This window comes from Prionailurus bengalensis, chromosome E4 (assembly GCF_016509475.1).
Source record: "Prionailurus bengalensis isolate Pbe53 chromosome E4, Fcat_Pben_1.1_paternal_pri, whole genome shotgun sequence".
NCBI classification, from domain to species: domain Eukaryota; kingdom Metazoa; phylum Chordata; class Mammalia; order Carnivora; family Felidae; genus Prionailurus; species Prionailurus bengalensis.
In genome coordinates, this window is record NC_057360.1 from 31,306,281 (window position 1) to 31,328,771 (window position 22,491).

The 22,491-nt window shown below is 35.6% G+C and overlaps 1 protein-coding gene across 3 annotated transcripts in view; it reads left to right on the plus strand.

Annotated features, from left to right (window-relative positions):
* Positions 1-22,491, plus strand: part of LPGAT1 (lysophosphatidylglycerol acyltransferase 1) — a 115,047-nt gene that overhangs the window by 62,390 nt on the left and 30,166 nt on the right. For all 3 annotated transcript variants that reach the window (XM_043568243.1, XM_043568242.1, XM_043568244.1), the window contains 4 exons: positions 8,039-8,157; positions 13,311-13,406; positions 15,328-15,601; positions 19,311-19,437. In XM_043568243.1, coding sequence (XP_043424178.1) covers positions 8,039-8,157; positions 13,311-13,406; positions 15,328-15,601; positions 19,311-19,437 — 616 coding nt within the window. The remainder of the gene's footprint in view (positions 1-8,038; positions 8,158-13,310; positions 13,407-15,327; positions 15,602-19,310; positions 19,438-22,491) is intronic.

Sequence of the window (22,491 nt, forward strand, 5' to 3'; positions counted from 1 at the left end):
CAGTATTAACAGTATTTTTAATTGTGGTCATTCTAATCAATGTTTAAGGTTGCTCATCATGGTTTTAATTTGTATTTCCCTAATGACTTTTTTGGCTGGTTTTTAATTGGGTGGTTTGTTATCTTACTGTTGAGTTTTCAAAGTTCTTTATATATTCTGTATACAAAGATGCCAGTCCTTTGTTGGCTATGTGATTGTCTATATTTTCTCCCCATCTTTTCATCCCCTTACCAGTATCTTTTGCCTAGCAAAAGGTTTAAGTTTTGATGAAGTCCAATTTACTGGTTTTTTTCTTTTATGAATTGTGCTTTTCATGTTATGTCCAAGAACACTTTGCCTAGACCTGGATGATGGATATTCTCCTAAGTGTTCTTCTAGAGGTTTTGTAGTTCTGAGTTTTACATTTAGCTCTCTGATCTGTTTGGAATTATTTGTTGTATAAGGTATGGGTTGAGGTTTCATACTTTTGTAATTTTGTTTGTTGATAAGACTATTTGTTTCTCCATGGGATCAACATTACACCATTGTCAAAAATCACTTAGCCATATTTGTGTGTTCTGTTTCTAGATTCTCTTTTCTGTTCTGTTGATCTATGTGTCTGTCCCTTCACCAGTACCACACCATCTCGATTACTGCAGCTTAATAGTGAGTTTTAAAATCGGGTAGTATGATTCCTCCAAGTTTATTCTTCTTTTTCAAATTTATTTTGGCTATTCTAGTTTGTTGGCCTTTATTTATAATAAACTTTATAAATTAGTAAATCTAATTGTATCTGAAAAAATTCTTACTGGGACTTTGATTAGAATTACATTATATTTGTAGATTAATTTGTGGGAGAATTGGCTTTTTACTGTGTTGAATCTTTCAGTCCACAAACGTGATATTCATTTCATTTTGGTCTTCTTTGATTTCTTTCATCAATGTTTTATAGTTTTTAGCATATATATCCATTTATATGTTTTAATTTATATCTAAGTATGTTTTTGAACTATTATAAATGGGATTTAAATATTTTTTTATTTCCTCTTGTTCATTTCAAGTATAAAAAAGATTGATATTTTGTGTGTTGACTTTGTATCCTGGAACTTTTTTTTTTTTTAAGTTTATTTATTTTGAGAGAGATTGAGAGAGAGCACAAATGGGGTGGGGACAGAGAAGGAGTCTCACAAACTATGACCTGAGCCAAGATCACTTAATCAACTGAGCCACTCAGGAGCCCCATCGTGCAACTTTATTAAACTCTAATTAATAACGAAAGCTTTTTTTAGATTAGTTGGGATATTCTACATAGAGTCATGCCATTGTGAATATGAACAGTTTTATCTCCCTTTCCAACCTGTAGGACTTTTTTTTTCTTGCATTATTGAATTGGCTAGGCCTTCTGGAATACTGTGAAGTAAGAAAAAGGAGTTTGATATCCTTGCCCCGCTCTGAATCTTATGGATAAAACATTAGTATATAATTACTACTAAATATTATGTTAGCCTTGGGTTTTGGGTAGAAACACTTTATTACATTGAGGAAATTCCTTTCTATTCTTAATTTACTAAGCATTTTTATTATGAATGGATAGTGAAATTTGTTAAATGCTTTTTGTGCATCAATTCATATGTGTCTTCGTCCATTCAGGCTGCTATACAAAATATCATAGTCTGGGTGGTTTATAAACAACAGACATTTATTGCTCACAGTTCTAGAGAGTGGCAAGTCCAGGATCAAGGTGCCATCATTTTCTGGTGAGAGCTCTCTCTGTGTCCTTCTCACTGTGCCCTCACATGGTGGAATGGGCTGGAGAACTCTGTGGGATCTCTTTTATAAGGACACTAATCCCATTCATGAAGGCCACACCCTTGTGACCTAATTACCTCCCAAAGACCCCACTATTAGCATCACCTTTGGGGGTTAGGATTTCAACAAAAGAATTTTAGGGAGACACAACCATTCAGACCATTCAGACCATTCAGACCAGAGCAATATGATCAGAAGGTTTTTCTTATTTAGACTGTTAACATGGTGGATTGCATTCATTGATTTCTGATACTGAACCAACCTTGCATTCCTGTGATAAATCTTACTTGGTTGTGGTGTATACTGTTGGATTCCACTTACTAATATTTGTTGAGGATTTTAATGTATATTAGTCTATAGTCTTGTGTTTTTCTGGTTTTGGTATCAGGGTAATGGTGGTCTCATAAAATAAACTTGAATGTGTTCTGTTTTCTGGAAGAGATTTTTTAGAATTGGTGTTCTTAAATGTTTAGTAGAATATGCCAGTGATAACCATTTGAGCCAGAGGAATTATTTTTTGGAAGGTTCTTGCCTGTGTAAATCAATTTCTTTCATAGAGATAGACTTTCAGATTATTTACTTAATCTTCAATGAATTTGTCAGTTTGTGGTTTTCAAGGAATTGGTTCACTTCACTCAAAAATGTCAAATTTGTGTTTGCAAAGTTGCTCATAATATACCCTTAATTTTTTAAAGTCTTTGTGGTATGTGTAATGATGCCCTGTCTATCATTCCTGACGTTGATAATTTGGGGAGTTTTTGGTTAGTTTTGCTAGAGGTTTATAAAACGGCGTTGACTTTCTTAAAGAGCTCCATTTGATTTTATTGATTTTCTCTATTTTTTTTGTTTTCTATTTTATTGATTTCATTGGTTTCTGTTCTTTTGATTCTTTGGTACTCTGTTATCCACTTAGGGCTTATTTATATCCAAAAAAGATTTTCGATTTCTGTATGAGTTTATTCACTGACTGACTCAAAGAACATATTAAAAAGTCATGTCTTCTAAATTTGTGCATGTGTTTTTTAGTCTGGCTTATCGCAGTATAATTTGCAGTAAATAAATTACAGTAAAATTTACCTTTTGTAGTTTATAGTCTGTGAGGTTTTTTTTAAATGTTAAGTAACCTTCCTTCCTCAGATTAATTCTGTTTTATGAGTCAGTATAATGGCTTTAGCATCACTGTTTTTAAGGAATTTGTGGTGGATTCTTATTGTTTTTATTTTCTTTTTGAGATGTGAACTATCCTGATCAATACTAGTCTATAACTTTTAGGGGAGGTTTATTGTTAAGTTAGAGAAAGAGAGAGAGAGAGCAAGTGTGTGTATGTGGTGGGCGGTAGGTGATGATCTTTGACTTTCATTTTTAACAAGAATTTTAAAAATTCAGTTACAACTAGAGAGGTTTCTTCCAGATTTTATTCAGTTGTCCTTCATTCCCTTTGGAAATAGTGGACCTGACCCAGTTCTTTTTTGAGAATACATTTCATAGAACAGTGTGTTAAAATATTTCTGTTCTTTCAGTCAAGTACAGTGTAAGAACTGGCAGGCATCCATAGCTTCTATTCTTTAACATGCACATAATTCTATTCCTTGGTTAAGATATTGACTCCATTATTATACTTACTTTTTCTGGTATAGCAAGGTTTGAACTGAGGAACATAGCTACTTCATACATAATAAATTATTTGTCTCTACAAACATTTTTACCTTGATTTTGTTAGTCACATGACTTTCTAACAGTGATCTTTGAAGTATATAGTGGTATGGTAAAAGTATGGTAAAAGAATACCATAAATATTGGAAATTAAATATGTTTGGGTTTTTTGGAGTTTTTTATTTTAGAGAAAGAGAGAGCGTGAGTGGGCGGGGGGGAGAGAGAATCTTAAGCAGGCCCCACACTTATCACAGAACCCAATGCAAGACTCAGTCCCATGACCCTGGGATCATGACCCAAACTAAAATCAAGAGTAGGATGGTAGGGGCACCTGGGTGTCTCAGTCAGTTGGGCATCCGACTTCAGCTCAGGTCATGATCTCACAGTTAGTGCCCATATCGGGCTCTGTGCTGACAGCTCAGAGCCTGGAGCTTGTTGTGGATTCTGTGTCTCCCTCTCTCTCTGTCCCTCCCCTGCTCATGCTCTCTGTCTCTCTCTCTCTCTGTCTCTCTCTCTCTCTCTCTCAAAATAAGTAAACATTAAAAGAAAAAGAGTGGGACCCTCAACCAACTGAGTCACCCAGGTGCCCCAGAAATTAAATTTATTGAATTTATTGAATGAAATTTAGATTTTATAAAATTCAGGATGACTTTGTTACTATATCAGGATCATTTTTTAATAAAAAAGTTGTTTGAGCTACCTTTACTTATTTGATTTAATATCCCATGTGGGTCTTAATAAGTTGACATTTAGTTTGAAAAGAAATTTTGGCCAAGTTGTGGCTGTAAGATAAAACATATATTAGATTAACTCTTAATGATTATACCCTGAAAGGATTGTAGAAACTAACATTGAGAGCCATTTATAATGCATAACATAAGATGCATAACATTAGATGTCTGTTGAAATGTTCTAGATGTTTAAAGTACAGCGCCATTTTTTCCCTATATATGATAAGAAAAAAAAAGCTATAACTTGGGGGGAATAGAATGGAAAAGAGAGAAAAGGGATGGGGAGAGCTGAGGCGGCTGAGGTATATTAGTTTCAAGGGGCTGCTATCATATAACAAAGTAGTACAAGCTGGATGGCTTCAAACAAAAGAAATTGATTCTCTCATGATTCTTGTTGGTTTGAAGTTCTAAAATCAAAATGTCGGCATGGTTGTGCTCTCTCTGAAGGCTCTAGGTGAGGATCCTTCCTTGCTTCTTGCTGCTTCTAGTAGTTGTCCTCAGTCCTTATGTTGTAGATCTGTCACTCCAGTCTCAACCTCTGTTGTCACGTGGCATTCTCCCTGTGTATACCTCTGTCCACATTTCCTTCTTCTTAAAGGACACCCGTCATATTGGATTTAGGTTGAGGGCCCATTTACAGATATAGGATGGATATAAACTGGGGGGGGGGAGGGGACGCTATTCAACCCAGTTCAAAGGGTTCTAAATTCAATTTAAATTTTGAGATAAGCCAACACACTAGATTTATCTGCCTTATACAAAGCAAACAGGTAAGATACATTTTACGTAAAAATTTTTTATTTGCAATTATATTCACTTACCTGCTTTCCCATTGTGTAGGCCCATGCCTAGGTATCTAGCATTTTCCTTTCATGTGATAGAAATTACATTAAAGGAATATTTTGTTATGAAACCTCTGTTTATATAGATGTGGAGCCAGAAGACTTTCCACATTACCTCTTAATAGCTCAATATTTATAGAACCAAGCTAGACTTTTTTTTTGAACGCTTTAACTGCTATTAGAATAATAATTTTGGGGTGCCTGGGCGGCTCAGTCAGTGAGGCATCTGACTTCAGCTCAGGAGGTCATGATCTCACAGTACATGAATTTGTCAGCTCAGAGGGTCATGAACTCCAGGAGTTCGAGCCCTGCATCAGGCTCTGTGCTGACAGCTCAGAGCCTAAAGCCTGCTTCAGATTCTGTGTCTCCCTCTCTCTCTGCCCCTCCCCTGCTCATGCTCTCTCTCTCTCTCTCTGTCTCTGTCTCTGTCTCTATCTCAAAAATAAATTTAAAAACATTTAAAAAAATTTAAAAAAAGAATAATACTTTTATTCTTTTTATTTTATACCGACATCTAACAGCTCCTGGTGCTGATTTATTGAATGAATAATGCATTAATGAAAGAATGGGGGTGTGTTTGTGTGTGTGTGCCTGTCTGTCTCTCTGTCTGTCTCTGTCTATGTTGAAGGGTTGTCAGCAAAGGCATGATAGAATGAATTTTTATTTAGCAAACATATTTCCCTCTATCCTTTTTAAAACCCAACTGGTGCCATCCTTGACACACTGGTCTGAATTTCGTTGTTATTACTTTTAGTATATCATTTCATATTGGTATACAGATGCTATGATTCATAATATTCCTTTGCATAGACATATAATAATTTACGCTCCCTTTTTAATTTTAATTGTGAAAGATACAGAACATGAAATTTACCATCTTAACCATTTTTAAGTATATGCTTTGGCATTGTTAAGTATATTCACATTATTGTGTAGTCAATCTCCAGAACTTTTTTATCTTGCAAAACTGAAACTCTACTATTGAACAACACCATTCCATTTCCCCCTCCTGGAAAACCATCATTTTTTTCAATTTCTATGAATTTGAGTTAGTCTCTCTTTTGAATTGTTATCCTCTTTGCTCTTACAAACAAGGCTGCAGTAACTAGCTTTGCATATGTGTTATTCTGCACATAAATAAGTATATCTGCAAGATGAATTCCTAGAAGTAGAATTTCTGGGTAAAAAGATTTTTGCATTTCTCAGTTTTGATATATATTGCCAAATTGACTTCCCAAACTGTTGTACCAATTCAGACTCCCCACAGCAATGTACGATAGAGCAGCTGTTTAACTGTGTTTCAGTAGTTAGCATGTCAGCTGAGCCGAATTGGGAACTTGGGAAAGGAAAGGCCGCTCGGTAAGAAAGTTGGTGCTACTGCATTTTTCAAGGGGCTGGGCTCTCTCCCAGTATTCTGTCTCTATTCTTTAAGGATTATTTGATGTACTTTAGTGTAGTTTTATCCTGCATTCACTTAAAAAATTTTAAATAAAAAATTTTCCCACATAGTATATAGGCAATTTGAGTGTTGGTAATAAAATAGATTTGAATCTGATAGAATGATTAGAATACCTCACTTTGCAAGGAGGTCCTACAACTTAATACTATATGTTTAGCTCGGCTGAAAATTTCCTTAATACAAAATTTGAAGGTCTTTAAAATCAATGAATAGATGGGTTTTAACAGAAAGGGAAATCAACAGACTGCTTTTCTGAAATGCATTCTTTTTAAAAAATTTTTTTATTTTGTGTGAGAGAGAGAATGAGCGGCAGAGGGGCAGAGAGACAAGAGTCAGAGAGAGACAGAGAATCCCAAGCAGGCTGTGTGCTGTGCTGTCGATGCAGGCCTCGATCCCACGATCCTAGGATCTGAGCCAAAATCAAGAGTTGGCCACTTAGCCAACCAAGCCACCCATGTGCCCCTCAGACGAACTCTTACGAGGAGCTCCACTATGTTGGGGTGACAATGAAGGGTGACTGGAGAAGGAAGAAGGCTAGGGGAGGCAGAGCCGGTGGGCTCCACATCTCCTCAAGCCTAGTTCATCCAGAATTATTACACACGGGTGGCTTGAGTTCTTTACTTTTAGCAGTGTGTGAGGTTAGTGAGTACTAATGTGTAACCAGCCTCTCATAATTCATGTCAGACGTTTGAGGAGCCCTAGAAGCTTTGTCTCGTAGAATCCTGATGTGTGAAACTGATGCTCAATTATATTATTTCTCTGAAGTAAATTTACTGTAAAATGAGGCATATTAAAGCAGTTTCCTGCATGGAGATACCACTGTTTTCCTCAGAGTGTATGTATAGGTTTTAGTACAATGACTTTTCATCTGGAGATTTTAAACATTAGTTTTCTTATATTCAAATGAAACTATTTGCATATATTTGTGATGTTTTCACATTTTATTATAAAGTAGAAATACACTTTATTATGCAGTATATTTGAAGGGTTCTGGAGACCTTCTCCCAATCATGATCAACATCAGTGGTTTAGAATTCATTCCCTCAGACTTTTTTCAACGTATAAAATAATATTTAAATTTTATTCCTTCTTTAAAAAGGTGGAATCATGCTATATATACTGTTTTGTGATTTGCTTTACTTGATAACAGGTCCTTTCTGGGTTAGTGCATAGAGATACATTCTGGTCTTTAAGTGGACTTATACTCTTCTATTATATCATAATTTTGTTATCTGTTCCCCTGTTGGTAAACATTGGAGTTCCAATAAGTATCCCTTATGCATGTATCTTTACCTATTTGGACAAATGTTTCTGCAGGATAAATTCTAAGAAGTAGAACTTACATATCAAAGGATGACCATTTTACATCTTAATGGGTATTTTGGTGCTCTATAAAATGTTACATCAGTATATCAACATCCTGATATTTATAGGAAATAAACTTAGTTCAGACTTTAAGAAGTTTTAGCGAGGTGATGTGTCATCATTGATGTATACCAGTTGTTCTAATATAAGGTTTCTAGTAATGTAAAACCTTTAAAGTGACAGCTTTTTTATTCTTACAGTGATGGAATGGGGGGATGATATTAAAGCGGTTTCCAAAGATGAAGCAGTAATGTTGGTGAATCATCAGGCAACAGGAGATGTATGCACTCTGATGATGTGCCTCCAAGACAAAGGACTGGTAAGCCATCCTGAATGCAGAGGTGGACGGGAGAAGGGGGAGGTTAACAAAGAATCAATTCAAGTATCTTACTGTGGTTTGGAACATAAACTTTAATATATATACTTTTTCTGAAAATTGAGAAAATTTTAAAAAGAAAAATATATATAATTCTAAGTAATTCTGACTATAATTAGAATTCTAATCTATAATTCAAAATATTATTCAAACTCCAGGACAGGAATTTGGAGACTTTCAAAAAAGTAGCTGGAAAATAATGTGAATGAGCTGTTTTTTTAAAAAATAATTGAGGTAAAAGCAGAGTTAATATGGTTCAAATCGGGGACTGTCTTGAGGTGAAGTGGTGGATCACTGGTTTGAGAAATACACAAAAAGCAGTAGTGTTTAAGAGAGAGGTCCGTGAATTAGATGATCTCGGGGATCTTTAGCCAGAAGGAAAAAAGGTAAATATTTTGGATTTCCTTTACAAAGGAAATTGAACAGAAAGATACTACACCCATTTTATTAAGTGTTACTAGGCTGTGTGAACTGTTTTACAGTTTACATGACTTATATTAATAAGTCAAGATAAAATATATCCATCAACTGGGTGGGTTTAAAATAAATTCAGTCTTTAGCATTAAAAGAATTATCACCTTAGAAGTTGAAGAGGTTGTGTTACTAGAAAACCAAATAAATGGAAAGTGTATAAATTAATGGAGTTAATATTTATCCTAATAGTAAAGAAGCAAATCAAAGAAGTTTATTAAGTGCTTCATATTCATAATCAGTGACTGCAAAGATAGAACACCATCCTGTAAGACACTATCCTCGTAAAGGAGTGAACAGTCCAACAGAGGAAAGTGTAGCAAAGTGAAGAGTATTCAGTGGAGAGGGTGCTCCCCACGATAGGCATAGAAGACTTTGTAGAGGGGCAAGGACATAAGCGTGGCCTAGTTAGAGTGGTGAAGCAGGGGCCTTCTTCCTTAGTGAAATACTCTTGGCCAGAACACCAAGGCAGGACTAAGCCTGGGGTGTTTAGGTCCTAGAGATTTTGACTCAGTAGGTCAGGGAGGGGTCATAAAATGAGGTGAGAGTAAAGGAAAATATGTTTGATTACTGCAGAATCTTTTCTTGTTTATCTGAAAAGCAGAAGCATAATCTCACTGGAATGTGGAATAAATTCAATCCTTTCTTGAACTGTTAATTTTGCTGTATAAATATATTTGCATTTATAATAATATTTGTTACTTGTGATATTACAATTTTGTAAAAACTAGATTATTTGGTCTTGTATGAAAGAGAATCCCCAATTAACAGACATTTTTAATCTTATTGATAGGATCATTACACTCACAGTGATTATTCTGAAGGCTTACAGTGTCCTTGATTGGTTTTTGAATTTCAAAGAATGATTACAGTGGTCAGTATAAATACGCCTAACTTTAGTGCTCTAACCCCAGTTTGGCATGGATGATAACTGTATTAATTAGAATATTAGATAACCTGAAATGCACCAATTGTGTGAACAAAAGAAAATTTAGTTTGTTTGTTTCCTTTTATAAAAAGATTTCTGTTAGTTTGTCTTAGATTCATTTTTCTGTCCAGATTATGATCTGATATTAGTGAGTAGATATTAGTACAATCTTGAGGAATTTTTTTTTATCTTCTTTCATAAAGGGTAATAGAGAAATATAAAGCTGGAAGCATTATAATCTCTCCCTCCTGCGCCTATCAAGTATAAGGCAATATTAATTTTCATTTACCAGTGAGAATGTTTGCTTGACTTATTGAATATTCCGTGGGTATATTCAAAGAAAGAAGGCTAATGCTAAATTGTGGCCCAATTTTAAAAAATATTAGTTTAATTGTGATGTGAGTGTAAACAGCTTTTAGAATTCAGGAATCTTCTTGTAACACCCATTAGTGTTACTCAGTGGGAGTCCTGTTGGCATTTTGGTAGGACTATTGTGTTGTGTTCTGAACTGTCCTGGCTATTGCTGGATGTTTTCCATACCTGGCTACCACCCACTAAGTGCTGGTAGCATGTGCTAGTCAATGTGACAGCCAAAATTGGCCTTAGAAATTTCTAAAAGGGAGAACCATTGACTTTACTATAATTTCAGAAGGATATAAAGGACGGAGTCCTTCATGTAAGCCTCTCTAGATCTTTTGATATGTAGAAAATCTGTGCTTCCAGATAAAGAATAATTGATATGGGCCAATTTTGTTTCTTGAAGATACCTAAGAAATTTCTCAGTGACAGGCCTATGAAACGTTGACAAGAGTTGCTTCAGGCAGCTGGTATTTACTGAGCTTCTTTTGAGGAATATGAAACAAAGGATTAATTGTATTTTCTAAATGTGCTGGTACCTTTTAAATTTTTTTTTTCAACGTTTATTTATTTTTGGGACAGAGAGAGACAGAGCATGAACGGGGGAGGGGCAGAGAGAGAGGGAGACACAGAATGGGAAACAGGCTCCAGGCTCTGAGCCATCAGCCCAGAGCCCGACGCGGGGCTCGAACTCACGGACCGCGAGATCGTGACCTGGCTGAAGTCGGAAGCTTAACCGACTGCGCCACCCAGGCGCCCCAAGTGCTGGTACCTTTTAAATAAGTATCTGTGACTTGAGGCATGTTCTTTTACGGCAATTGATGATAAAACTAAAAACTTTTTTTATTTGTCAAAAGAACTTTATTAGACATGTAATAAACATTTACTGACTTGTAACATTTCCCCTAAAATAAGTTAGGACTTGGGGCACCCGGGTGGCTCAGTTGGTTGGGAGTCTGATTCTTGATTTCGGCTCAGGTCATGATCTCACGGTTAGTGAGTTCAAGCCCTGCGTCAGGCTCTGCGCTGATGCTGCGGAACCTGCTTGGGATTCTCTCTCTGCCCCTCCCCCACTTGTGTGTGCATGCACTCTCTCTCTCTCAAATAAATAAACTTTAAAAAATAAATAAAATAAGTTAGGACAGAATTATCCATACAAATCTTAGAAGATAGCTTGGCTATCTTATTGAACTGATTTGTTTTAGGTGACCTTCTAACTGAAGAGGCAAATCCACTGTAAGTACAAGGTTAAGTCATATACATTAAATACATTAAAGCTAGAACAAGTAAAGCTCGTTCCTTTAGTGTTGGTATTTTAAACCCAGAAATTAATAAATTGCCACTAAACTTCATACTGTGTATAAAGCTCAAGTATTTTATAGTTTGAAGTCACTTGCTTTCTGTTTTGTTCCTTGGGGCACTTTTCAACAGATTCCATTTAGTTCAGATTTCAGTTTATTTAAACAAGTAGTCATCATTACAAAACAAGACTGAAAAGTGAGATGTTGGTGATCATTTTATTCTGTATTAGTTGACTTGGGGAATCAGTACTTCACTGGGCATGTATCTTTATTTTGTAAAGTGATTTAACATAGTAATGTGAATGAAGTATGAGTTGTGTAATTGACCTATTTAGTGATGCTGAAAAATTATGCTGGAAGCTTTAATGTTACATTCTTTGTCAGCTTTTTTAGTGTTTTTGTAAAAGCAGCAATGGTATTGATGCTTATTTTTTCCTAATATTTAAGTTCATATAATTTGGTGTTTAGAGGTGAAGTTTACATATGTTATTCCCATAGAAACCAAAGTAGAGCTCTGTTGCACTCTTGATTGAGGTTGTAGCTTTTAATTAATTCCTTTAAGGATTATAACCAGGAATGCTATTTCCTCAGCAGGGAAGAACAATTAACCAGTTTATTAATTAGACCCCTGTTTATAGTTACTTATAATTTTGAAATTTGTTTGAAATAAAGTCTTACGCTCTTAATATGAATATTAATTCTTATCGGCAAGGGATACTATTTCTGTGTTTAAGAACTGAGGTGCTGTAAATTTTTTTAGTTTATTCATTTATTTTAAGAGAGAGAGAGAGAGAAAGCGAGTGAGCATGGGGAAGGGGCAGAGAGAGAGAGAATCCCAAGCAGGCCACACAGGGCTTGAGCCCACGAACTACAAGGTCTTGACCTGTGCCGAAAACAAGATTAGGATGTTCAAATGACTGAGCCACTCAGAGGCCCCAGTTCTGTAAATATGTTTTTTGCTGGGGAAGAGGATAGCCTTGCATAAAGTAACAAATATTCTTCTTAATGTAATAGAATGTTAAATCATTCTATTAAATGAAATATTAAATGTTCGTGTATTTTGGACATTTTTGTACTTTTATAAAATTTTATAATTTTACATTTATATGTAAAATACATTTATATATTTATAATTTATAACTTTTAATATTTTAGCTATTAAAGCCCCATTTTATTTTATTTTATTATTTTTTTAATATGAAATTTATTGTCAAATTAGTTTCCATACTAAAGTCCCATTTTATAAAGCTTTAGTGCTTATTAAACTTACTGCCCTCATTTGGTAACATTAGCCATTTTATTGTTTCCAAATAATTTTACAAGTTCTGTAAGAATTACCAGAGACTTTGCTTAGGGAGAGCAAATTTGGAATGGTTAAGTCCAAATTTAAGAAGTTAATTCAGGAATTCCTGGGTGGCTCAGTTGAGTGTCCGACTCTTGATTTCAGCTCAGGTCATGATCCCAGGGTCATGGGAGCCCTGTGTGTCCTGCTCCACACTGAGTGTGGAGTCTGCTTAAGACTCTCTCTCTCCCTCTGCCCCCTTCCCCGCTCACTCTCTCTCTCTAAAAGAAAAGAAAAGAAAAGGGGCGCCTGGGTGGCTCAGTCAGTTGAACGACTGTCTTCAGCTTAGGTCATGATCTCATGGTCTGTGGGTTTGAGCTCCGTGTTGGGCTCTGTGCTGACAGCTCAGAGCCTAAAGCCTGCTTCAGATTCTGTGTCTCCCTCTCTCTCTTCTCCTCCCCTGCTTGTGTTCTATCAAAAAGAAATAAACAATAATAATAATAATAATAATAGAAAAGAAAAAAAATTTTATTTGTTGCACAATAACATACTTGGGATTTCAGGACTTGGAATCAATACCAGTAATTGTTCATAGAGACTTTGTGCTTTAATTGTAGAAATAAACACTAGATTTAAGATATTTAGGTTAGTTAAGAGTGTGGTTGGATAATTATATTTAAAAATTAGAGACCTGGCTAGACTATAGCAGGTTGCTTCTGTTTAACGTATAATTGTTTCTTGCTTTTATATATTTTAGGTTGTTGCTCAAATGATGTGGTTGATGGACCATATTTTTAAGTATACAAACTTTGGAATTGTTTCTCTGATTCATGGAGACTTCTTTATAAGACAGGTAAGTAATGAGTATTCTTTTTTAACAGTGATAGCCTGATTAAACTGACAATTTATTATGAACATGGGCATAACAAGACCAATTATAATAGATAGAGCCAGTTACACTATCTTAGGGAGCTCTTCCTCCGAATCTTTGTTCTCTGAAACATTTATTTCAATCTGAATTTGAGTATGCTCAAGCAGTGAAATGGTGACATTGCAAATACTTTAATCTCTATCCTCCTCCTCCTATCTAAACAGTGCAATGCTTAGTAACGATTTATCAAGCACCCGCCACATTCCCAGCTCTTCTGCTTCTTAGCCATGTGAATCAGGCAAGTTATTTAAATTTCCAGTTTCCTCATTTTTCAGATGAGAATAATAGGTACTTCCCTCATTGGGTGGGTGTGGGGGTTAAATTAAGTATACACTCAGAACAGTGCCTGCCCCCTTCGTTGTCATTTTCATCACAATTACTCCTATCGTCATCTGTATTTTCACTATTACTTTTATGTACAAGTCATTGTTCTATGATATAGAAGGTATCTAAATTACCAGTAGGTAGGTAGGGTAGGTAGGTAGGTAGGAAGGTAGGTAGGTAGACAGGTAGATAGATAGATAGATAGATAGATAGATAGATAAATAGATATATTTTGGGGACTCGTAGTAGGAAAAGTGAATCCATCAGCTTTTTATGAATACGGAAAATATTTATTTATTTATGTTTTTGAATCCAGAAAAACTGTAGAGTAGAAGATGATATTTGGCACAAATGTAAAGAATGAATATGGGTTTGTTAGAGAAAGGTAGATTGAGAGTGGGTCTGAAGCATTAGGGATAGTTCACTGTATGAGAAAGAATCCTACCTTCTTATCCAGTCAGCACTACATGATAGTATCTCCCTGTATGCTAAGGATCACACGCTTTATTTTCTCAAAAACTGAAATACGATATGCAGGAGTTTTTATGTATGGTAATGCTTCACTGTTCTGGTATTTATATATTTAGCAGCTTCAGCCTTGCACATAATAATTACTTAATGAATAACTGATGAATCTGATTAAGCCTCATATGAGAACCACAAATTCTGGAAACCTTCTGGAAACCACAAAGCTGGAAGTATGTAGAAAAACTTCTAAGCTCTGTGAATGTAGGTGTGAGAAAACACATATACTTTACTCCAGACAATTTTATGTACAGAACATTTTTGTTTTTCATATGCTGTGCAATTATCTGGTTTCTTTTGGAAACACTCTTGGTGCTTCTGAGCAGAGAGATGAATAAAAGCACACGCTGGAGCCTTTCTGCAATTTCCCCTCCTACCTCTGTCTTCCTCACTCTTCACCCATCAGCCACACTGGCCTTGGAACTGTTCTTTGAACATGCAGAGCTCCTTCCCATCTCAGGGCCTTTGTCCTGTTTGCTCTTGTCACCTAGAAGACTCTGCCTCTCCTCTCCACTTGACTGGGACCCTCACATCTCTAGCTCCTTGCTCCAGTTTCGCCTCCTTGGGGCTGCTGACCCTGACCTTGTCGACCTTCTCTATCCTCTTACTCTTTTTATTCCTAACACATCACCAACTGAGTTTACACTTTGTAGTTCTCTGTCGTTTCCATTTGAGTCAGTTCCATGAGGGTCTCTCATTACCTCTCTATCTCCAGTGTGTGGGACAGTACAGTGCCTGCTGAGCAGTAGGGGCTCTGTAAATAGTCACTGATCTGATGAATGAGTGAACTCTCAGGAGCAAGTAGAGCAGTGTTTTTCTTTTGGAGTGCTAACGTAATATAAGCGCTAATCACTTGATTTTACCACTGTGGTCAGAAGGGGAGGGAAGGAGGGGGGACATCACTATACTTTAGAAACTGTTGTTTCTATTTAATTTTATGGCATCTTAATTTCCAATGTGTATCTACTTATTCTATATGTATCTGCCTTCATAGGGAAAATCACATCGTGACCAGCAGCTTCTTCTTCTCAAAAAGCACCTAGAAAATAACTATAGGAGCAGAGATCGAAAATGGATTGTTTTGTTTCCAGAAGGGGGCTTCCTCAGGAAGAGGCGAGAAACAAGTCAAGCATTTGCCAAGAAAAATAACTTGCCATTTCTTACACATGTCACTCTGCCAAGGATCGGGGCAACAAACATTATTTTGAGTGCACTTGTAGCACGACAGGAAAATGGAAGTCCATCAGAAGGAGATGCTAAAGAATTAGGTATGATGGTTTTTAGCATTTTTTTTCTTTTGTTGGAACTCAGGGATTATCTGGAGTTCCAGAAGATAACATTATTGTTCTTTTTTATAATTTTTATCAAATAGAAATAATACTCAAGGAGAAGATGAAAATTTAATGTTTTAATGTTTCTATTTACAGAGTTCATGCTTATAATCATTTATTCACATAACCCAGAAATGCATAAAGTCAAAGGTGTCTTTCCTTACACTGCTTACCCATGCTCCTAGTCATTCCCACTTCTGCAGTAAACATTCATATAAATATCTTCCACATATTTGTGGAAGTCTGTAGTATAGATTCCTAGAATGGAATTGCTAGGGCAAAGGTACAGGAATAGAAATGACTGATTTGAAAACCTAATGATAGATACGCAAATGGAAATAGTAATAATGTATATTTCGTTCATTTATCAAATGTAGAAAGTTTTGAGGGTTTGTTTTTAAGAGTATGAACTTAATGCAGTTTCACAATGTTTATGAAGAACTTTCAAATGACTCCCATCATTCCACTACAAATAATACTTATCAAAAGGAAATAATCTGAAATACCGGCAAAAGGGTTTATCCCAGCATTATTTTTATATATTTATTTTTAATTTTTAATTTTTTCTCAGCATTATTTTTAATAGCAAAAAATTGGACATAGAGGGGAGAACAGAGAAGTAACATCAAATATCCATCCAACACAATATAACCACACGGCCATTACAAATGATGTATACAGAGGGGTTTTATGGCTTTGGAAAAGGCTCATGCTGTATCATGTTAATGGAGTGCGAGGGACATACAACTCTAGTGAAACTGTTATGAGCTCAAATGTGTCAAATGTAGGAGATGAGCTCAAGGAGAGATTCCAGATGTTATCAGTGATTGCTTCTCAGAGCTATAACTTTATGGATGATTTGCCCCCATTTCTTAATACTTCTCTGAAATTAAAAAAAAAAAATTAAGGTTTATTTATTTTTGAGAGAGAGACAGAGAGAGCAGGGGAGGGGCAGAGAGAGAGTGGGACAGAGGATCTGAAGCTGGTTCCGTGCTGATGGTGGAGAGTCCAACTCAGGAACCCTGAGATCATGATCTGAGCCGAAGTCTGACGCTCACCCGACTGAGCCACCCAGGCACCCCCTGAATTTTTTTTATAATGAGTATGTATTACTTTTATGGCCAGGAAAATGCAAACCACACTCAAAGATGCAACTGTCTTGGAGATAGCCTGGTGCATTGTGAAGGTTTGCAGAAGGTATTTGTGCCAGTAACACGAAGACTGTTTTGAACAAGTTTATCTGAGATACTGTGAGATTTGGTGACAAATGATAAATTAAAAAACTGAAAGAAACTCACCAGGCCTGTTTCCTCAGTAGTGTTTTACTATTTAAAAAATATATTCTTCAGATAAAATAAAAATAGAAATGATTGACCCTCAGAAATATGTGTTTTTAAATGAGGGTTAGGACCAGACATAGAGATAATGCCTGTAAGATTGCACTGAGTTTTCCATTCATGTGTTTTTTTAAGCAGCTGCTTGGCAGTCAGCTCTCTTAATCTTTCATCATCTATTAAAAAGACAAATTGAAATAATCTTTTAATAGAAAAGGAAAGTTCAGAATAGCTTCAGACAGCCACTGTGGCAATGTCAGCCAAGCCAAGGCTTGAAGGCAAAGGTCTTCCAAATAGAATTAGTTGCACTAATAAAGACTGCTGTTTTGCAATAGTTTTCTCCAGTCAATAATACCCTGTGGTGTCTAGATCTCAAAGGTAGGGGCAATTGTCATATTGATCACACAATAGTGAAGACATTTTTTTTTCTTTTGGAGAGAAACAATTTCTTTTTATAACCAAAGCAAAGTAGTTTATAATTTATCTTACCTTAGTTAAAATTTTTATTCTAGATGTTTAGGAAAAATAAGAAATTCTAGAAAGTTATATACCCTAAAACTAGTTTTACTTGTATTTTACCATTTTCTTCTCTATGTTTTGGTATTTTGTGTCTTATTTTCTTTAGTATTCATATTCACTGTTTAGTGTTCCATATAAACACAAAACAGGCCTTTGTATCTGTTTTAATATGTGATCCATACACATATCAAAATTAAGTTGTGTCTGATTAAGGGTTAGTATTTTTTTGTTTATTGTGTGATTTAGTATATATTAAACTGAACTCTGATGATTTTCCCAACCATTTTGTTATAAAACTTTTTAAGCATCCATAAAAGCTGAATGTTGTAGTTAATATCCACTAGCTGAGTGCTTGCTTCGGCAGCACATATACCACTAGCTGGCCAAATAGATTCTATAATTAACATTTTGCTATATTTACTTTATCCTGTCTTTTTCTACCTTTCTATCCATCCATTAGTCCATCTTTTTTTTTAATGCACTCAAAGTAAGTTACAGACATCAGTATATACTTTACTCCTAATCATTTCAGCATGTACATCATTGGTAACTTGTTAAAATGTGTTTCCTTACATAAATACTCTGTTCCTTTACCAATAGGTTACTTAAACATTATTATTATTTTACCTAATTTTTGTTTAAACCCTTTTTTTGATAGTTTATTTTTTGAAAAAGAGGGAGGGAGAGCATGAGCACAGAAGGGGCAGAAAAGAGAGGGAGAGAGAGAATCCCAATCAGGCCCCATGCTCAGAGTGGAGCCCAACGTGGGCCTTGATCTCATGACCCTGAGATTATAACCTGACCTGAAATCAAGAATTGGATTCTCAACCAACGGAGCCACCCAGGCACCCTTTCTTTTCTTTCTTTTCTTTTTTTTTAAACCTATTTTTATGGGAATTTTTCCCCTTCAGAATATTATCAAAAATTTTTTTTTAACTCAAAGGTCAGCTTTTAGCTATTTGATATACACAAGTAAAATATCGTTAATTCTTACTGCACATTTAGTCTTATGTTTAAGTTTTATTTTTTTAGAGATCTCTTAAATACTTCAAACAAAGGACAGACTATCACACAAGTCTGGCTATCTGTACTCTCTGGGAAGATTCATCTCTCAATTCTTGCTCTAACTCCATGCTGGGAATAAAAGCAGCATGCAGAGGACCAAAGTGAACAGAACTTTCTTACTGCCTCTCACAATAGCAGTTACCTGTTGTACCCACCAAAGGGTGGACAGCTTTATTGCTTTATTTGTATAGAACTCCTGCTAAAATGGGAGGAGTTTGTGTTAAATAAAAACAGCAACTGACAATCGTGTGACACTAAAATGCTTAATTTGGGACTTTATTCCAGTATTTATTAATTTTTTTTTTACCTTTTTTTTTTTTTTACTTTTGTGGTGTGATACCTTAGCTTCTGACTTTTTGATAGGCCAGTTCTTATGACTGATAAAATATAAATTAGACTTTGATAGTAAGTAATTGCATTGAATGCTTGAATGGTGCATGTCCAATAAATAATAGTGCTCTGTTATTTGTTAATTTGTTTGAGATTCAGCCATTTTATAATATATTAGGAAATGCTTGGTTTCATCCTAAATGAAGATCATACACTAAATGATACATCCTTATATCATATAAAACAGTAACAACCAAAGTTCATCTGTTTTCTTAAAGCAAAAGATACATCAATATGCTTTATTTATACTATATTATTTGCTGTAAATAATGTAAAAATTGATCCAATTTTAAGTGGTTTTTTTTTTTTTTTTTTTTTTTTTTTTGCTTTGTCCTCAGAGAGCAAGTCAAAAGGCCTCCAGTGGATAATAGATACAACTATAGCTTATCCCAAAGCTGAACCCATAGATATTCAAACCTGGATCCTTGGATACAGGAAACCAACAATCACACATGTACATTACAGGTAAGAGTTTTGTGTTAGTACTCAGCATATATCCAACTTAAAGTATTATCTCAAGCAGTGTTTTAAAATTAAATTTTTAATCAATAGTGAAAATAGTTGGCTCAAAATCATTCTTATGCTGAATTTTTAATATGAAAATATCATTTGAAGTAGTTATTTTCACTGAGTGATAAAAGTCTCTCAAAATGGTATTCTAGAGGCACTATGATTACTTGATGGCCTGACAGTCTGAGCAAGGCTGATTAAGGGCAAACATCAAACATAAATATATACTCATTTGGGCAAAGTAGATTTGTATGAATAGAAATGAAATTTGTTTTTAAGTCATTAAATCACATAAGATTTTCCAAATGATTAAATTGAGAATTTAGCTGAAACTTATACTTTAAAATTTTTAGTATTTTAATATTTAACATTTTAACATGTTCATTTGCATAAACAACAGCAAACACATTTATTGAATATTGCAGCTTCTTGAGATTTTTAAAAGTAGATTGCTTTTTATTTATTTATTTATTTTTTTATTTTATTTTTGGGACAGAGAGAGACAGAGCATGAACAGGGGAGGGGCAGGGAGAGAGGGAGACACAGAATCGGAAGCAGGCTCCAGGCTCTGAGCCATCAGCCCAGAGCCCGACGCGGGGCTCGAACTCACGGACCGCGAGATCGTGACCTGGCTGAAGTCGGACGCTTAACCGACTGCGCCACCCAGGCGCCCCACATGATACTCTTTTTTAAAAAGCAATCTACTGGGGCGCCTGGGTGGCGCAGTCGGTTAAGCGTCCGACTTCAGCCAGGTCACGATCTCGCGGTCCGTGAGTTCGAGCCCCGCGTCGGGCTCTGGGCTGATGGCTCAGAGCCTGGAGCCTGCTTCCGATTCTGTGTCTCCCTCTCTCCCTGCCCCTCCCCTGTTCATGCTCTGTCTCTCTCTGTCCCAAAAATAAATAAACGTTGAAAAAAAAAATTTAAAAAAAATAAAAAATAAAAAAATAAAAAAGAGTATCATGTAAATGTGTGTAGGTATTTATATCAAAGCATGATGCTGATGAGGCTTGGATAGATTTGACTGCTTTATAAGCCATTTATCTTTACTGTATTTCCTGGCCAAAGATCTCACTCAACCCATGGCAGCTAAGTTACAAACTGAGCAGTTGGTCCACTGAAAGATCACAATTGCCACAAAAGCCCTCAATTCAAGCAGAAAACTACTCAAATTACATACTCACTGCAAGTAGATAGGTACATGTTTTCATATATATAAACCATCATAGTTTTACACATAGAAGTACAAATTTGGAATAATTTGAAACTAAAATTTTAAAACTTAAAATTAAATGTTACAATTTGCGTTTTTGGTGTGTAAGAGAGGACTATGAAATTACAGTTGAGTCCACTGTGTGACTTACGTTGCCAAATTATGAAGTTCATGTGTAAGATAAGAAGTAATTCTTGAGAACTGTACTGACTACATTTCACATGTGTTGTCCATTTTACTTACGGAGCACTTAACTATATATAAGGCAGTGTGCCAGGCCCTGAAAGAATTTCTCCAGGAACGGTTTTATTTTCATATAGGAGAGGCTTATCTAGCCTTCAGTAAACTTTTAAATTGTAATCTATAAATGAAGCTCAATTCTGATGCCCAAGCAAAAATACATGACTGTTGGGTGTATGTTCTGGACATGTGTAGATTGTATTTGAGTCAGATATATGTAGATCTTCCTAGCACATCATACCCAAAAGGAACTGAGACAAGGAAGAAAACATTAATTACAGAGGCATTCTATTATAGTTCACCCTGCTTTCTTTTTTAACCAATAAGTAGAAAACAATTTTATTTTATGGATTAAAAAATGAATGGAATAATAAGGGATCTTAGAAATTCAAGAAATGTCAATTTTTAGCAAAATTATTTTACCAGGAGTAAGTGCAAGGTCCTTAAATTCACTTGAAGCAGGAGTTCTTAACTGTGGGTCTCATGGATGAACCTGAGAATTTTTCTTTTTTGCCTTCAAAATCAAATGTTGTTTTAATTTTTTGTATTTATTTATTTTGAGAGAGAGAGACAGTTAGATCAAGTGAGGGGGAGGGGCAGAGAGAGGGGGAGAGAGAGAATTCCAAGCAGGCTCCACACTGTCAGCACAGAGCCTGACGCAGGGCTCAAACTCGAACTGTGAGTTCATGACCTAAGCTGAAACCAAAATTCGGACACCCAACCAATTGAGTCACCCAGGCGCCCTAGATGTTGTTTTAATTAAAAAAAATTTTTTTTGAGTATACTTGACAGACATACAGTGTTACATTAGCTTCTGGTATATACCATGGTGATCCAGTTTCTCTCTACATTATCCTCACCACAAGTGCAGCTACCATCTGACCTCAGAGAATTTTGAATTTTTCAACTCCTTCTCTATACAAAATGTTCTAGATGTATGCAGTTTTCTGCAGAGAAGCTTCACAGATTTCAATCTAGTCTCAATATAGATTAAGGGTTTAAAAAAAGATTAATGACCCCTGATTTAGAGATCAAAACCAAATAGTAAATAGAAGAGGTGGGATGGTTAGTTTGATACAGGAAAATACTTCTGTTGATAAAAGTGAAGCTTCTCAGAAGTATATTTGACTATAGAAATTTTATTACCGACATAGAAATAATAAAGAAAATTCTAAAATATTAGATTAGCAGAGATGAAATCATGATACAGAACCATATCCTGAAATAGTAATTACAATACACATCATGCCCAGTTATTTATTTATACACACACACACACACACACACACACACACACACCCTAGGAGTCTCGTGACAGGTAAAGAGATACACTGTTGGGTTGTTTTTTTTTTATGTTTATTTATATTTGAGAGAGAGAGAGACAGTATGCGAGCTGGGGAGGGGCAGAGAGAAATGGAGACAAAATCTGGAGCAGGCTTTGAGCTATCCGCACATGACCACACTGTCAGCACAGAGCCAGACATGGGGCTAAAACTCACAAACTGTGAGATCATGACCTGAGCCAAAGTCAGACGCTTAACCAACCGAGCCACCCAGAC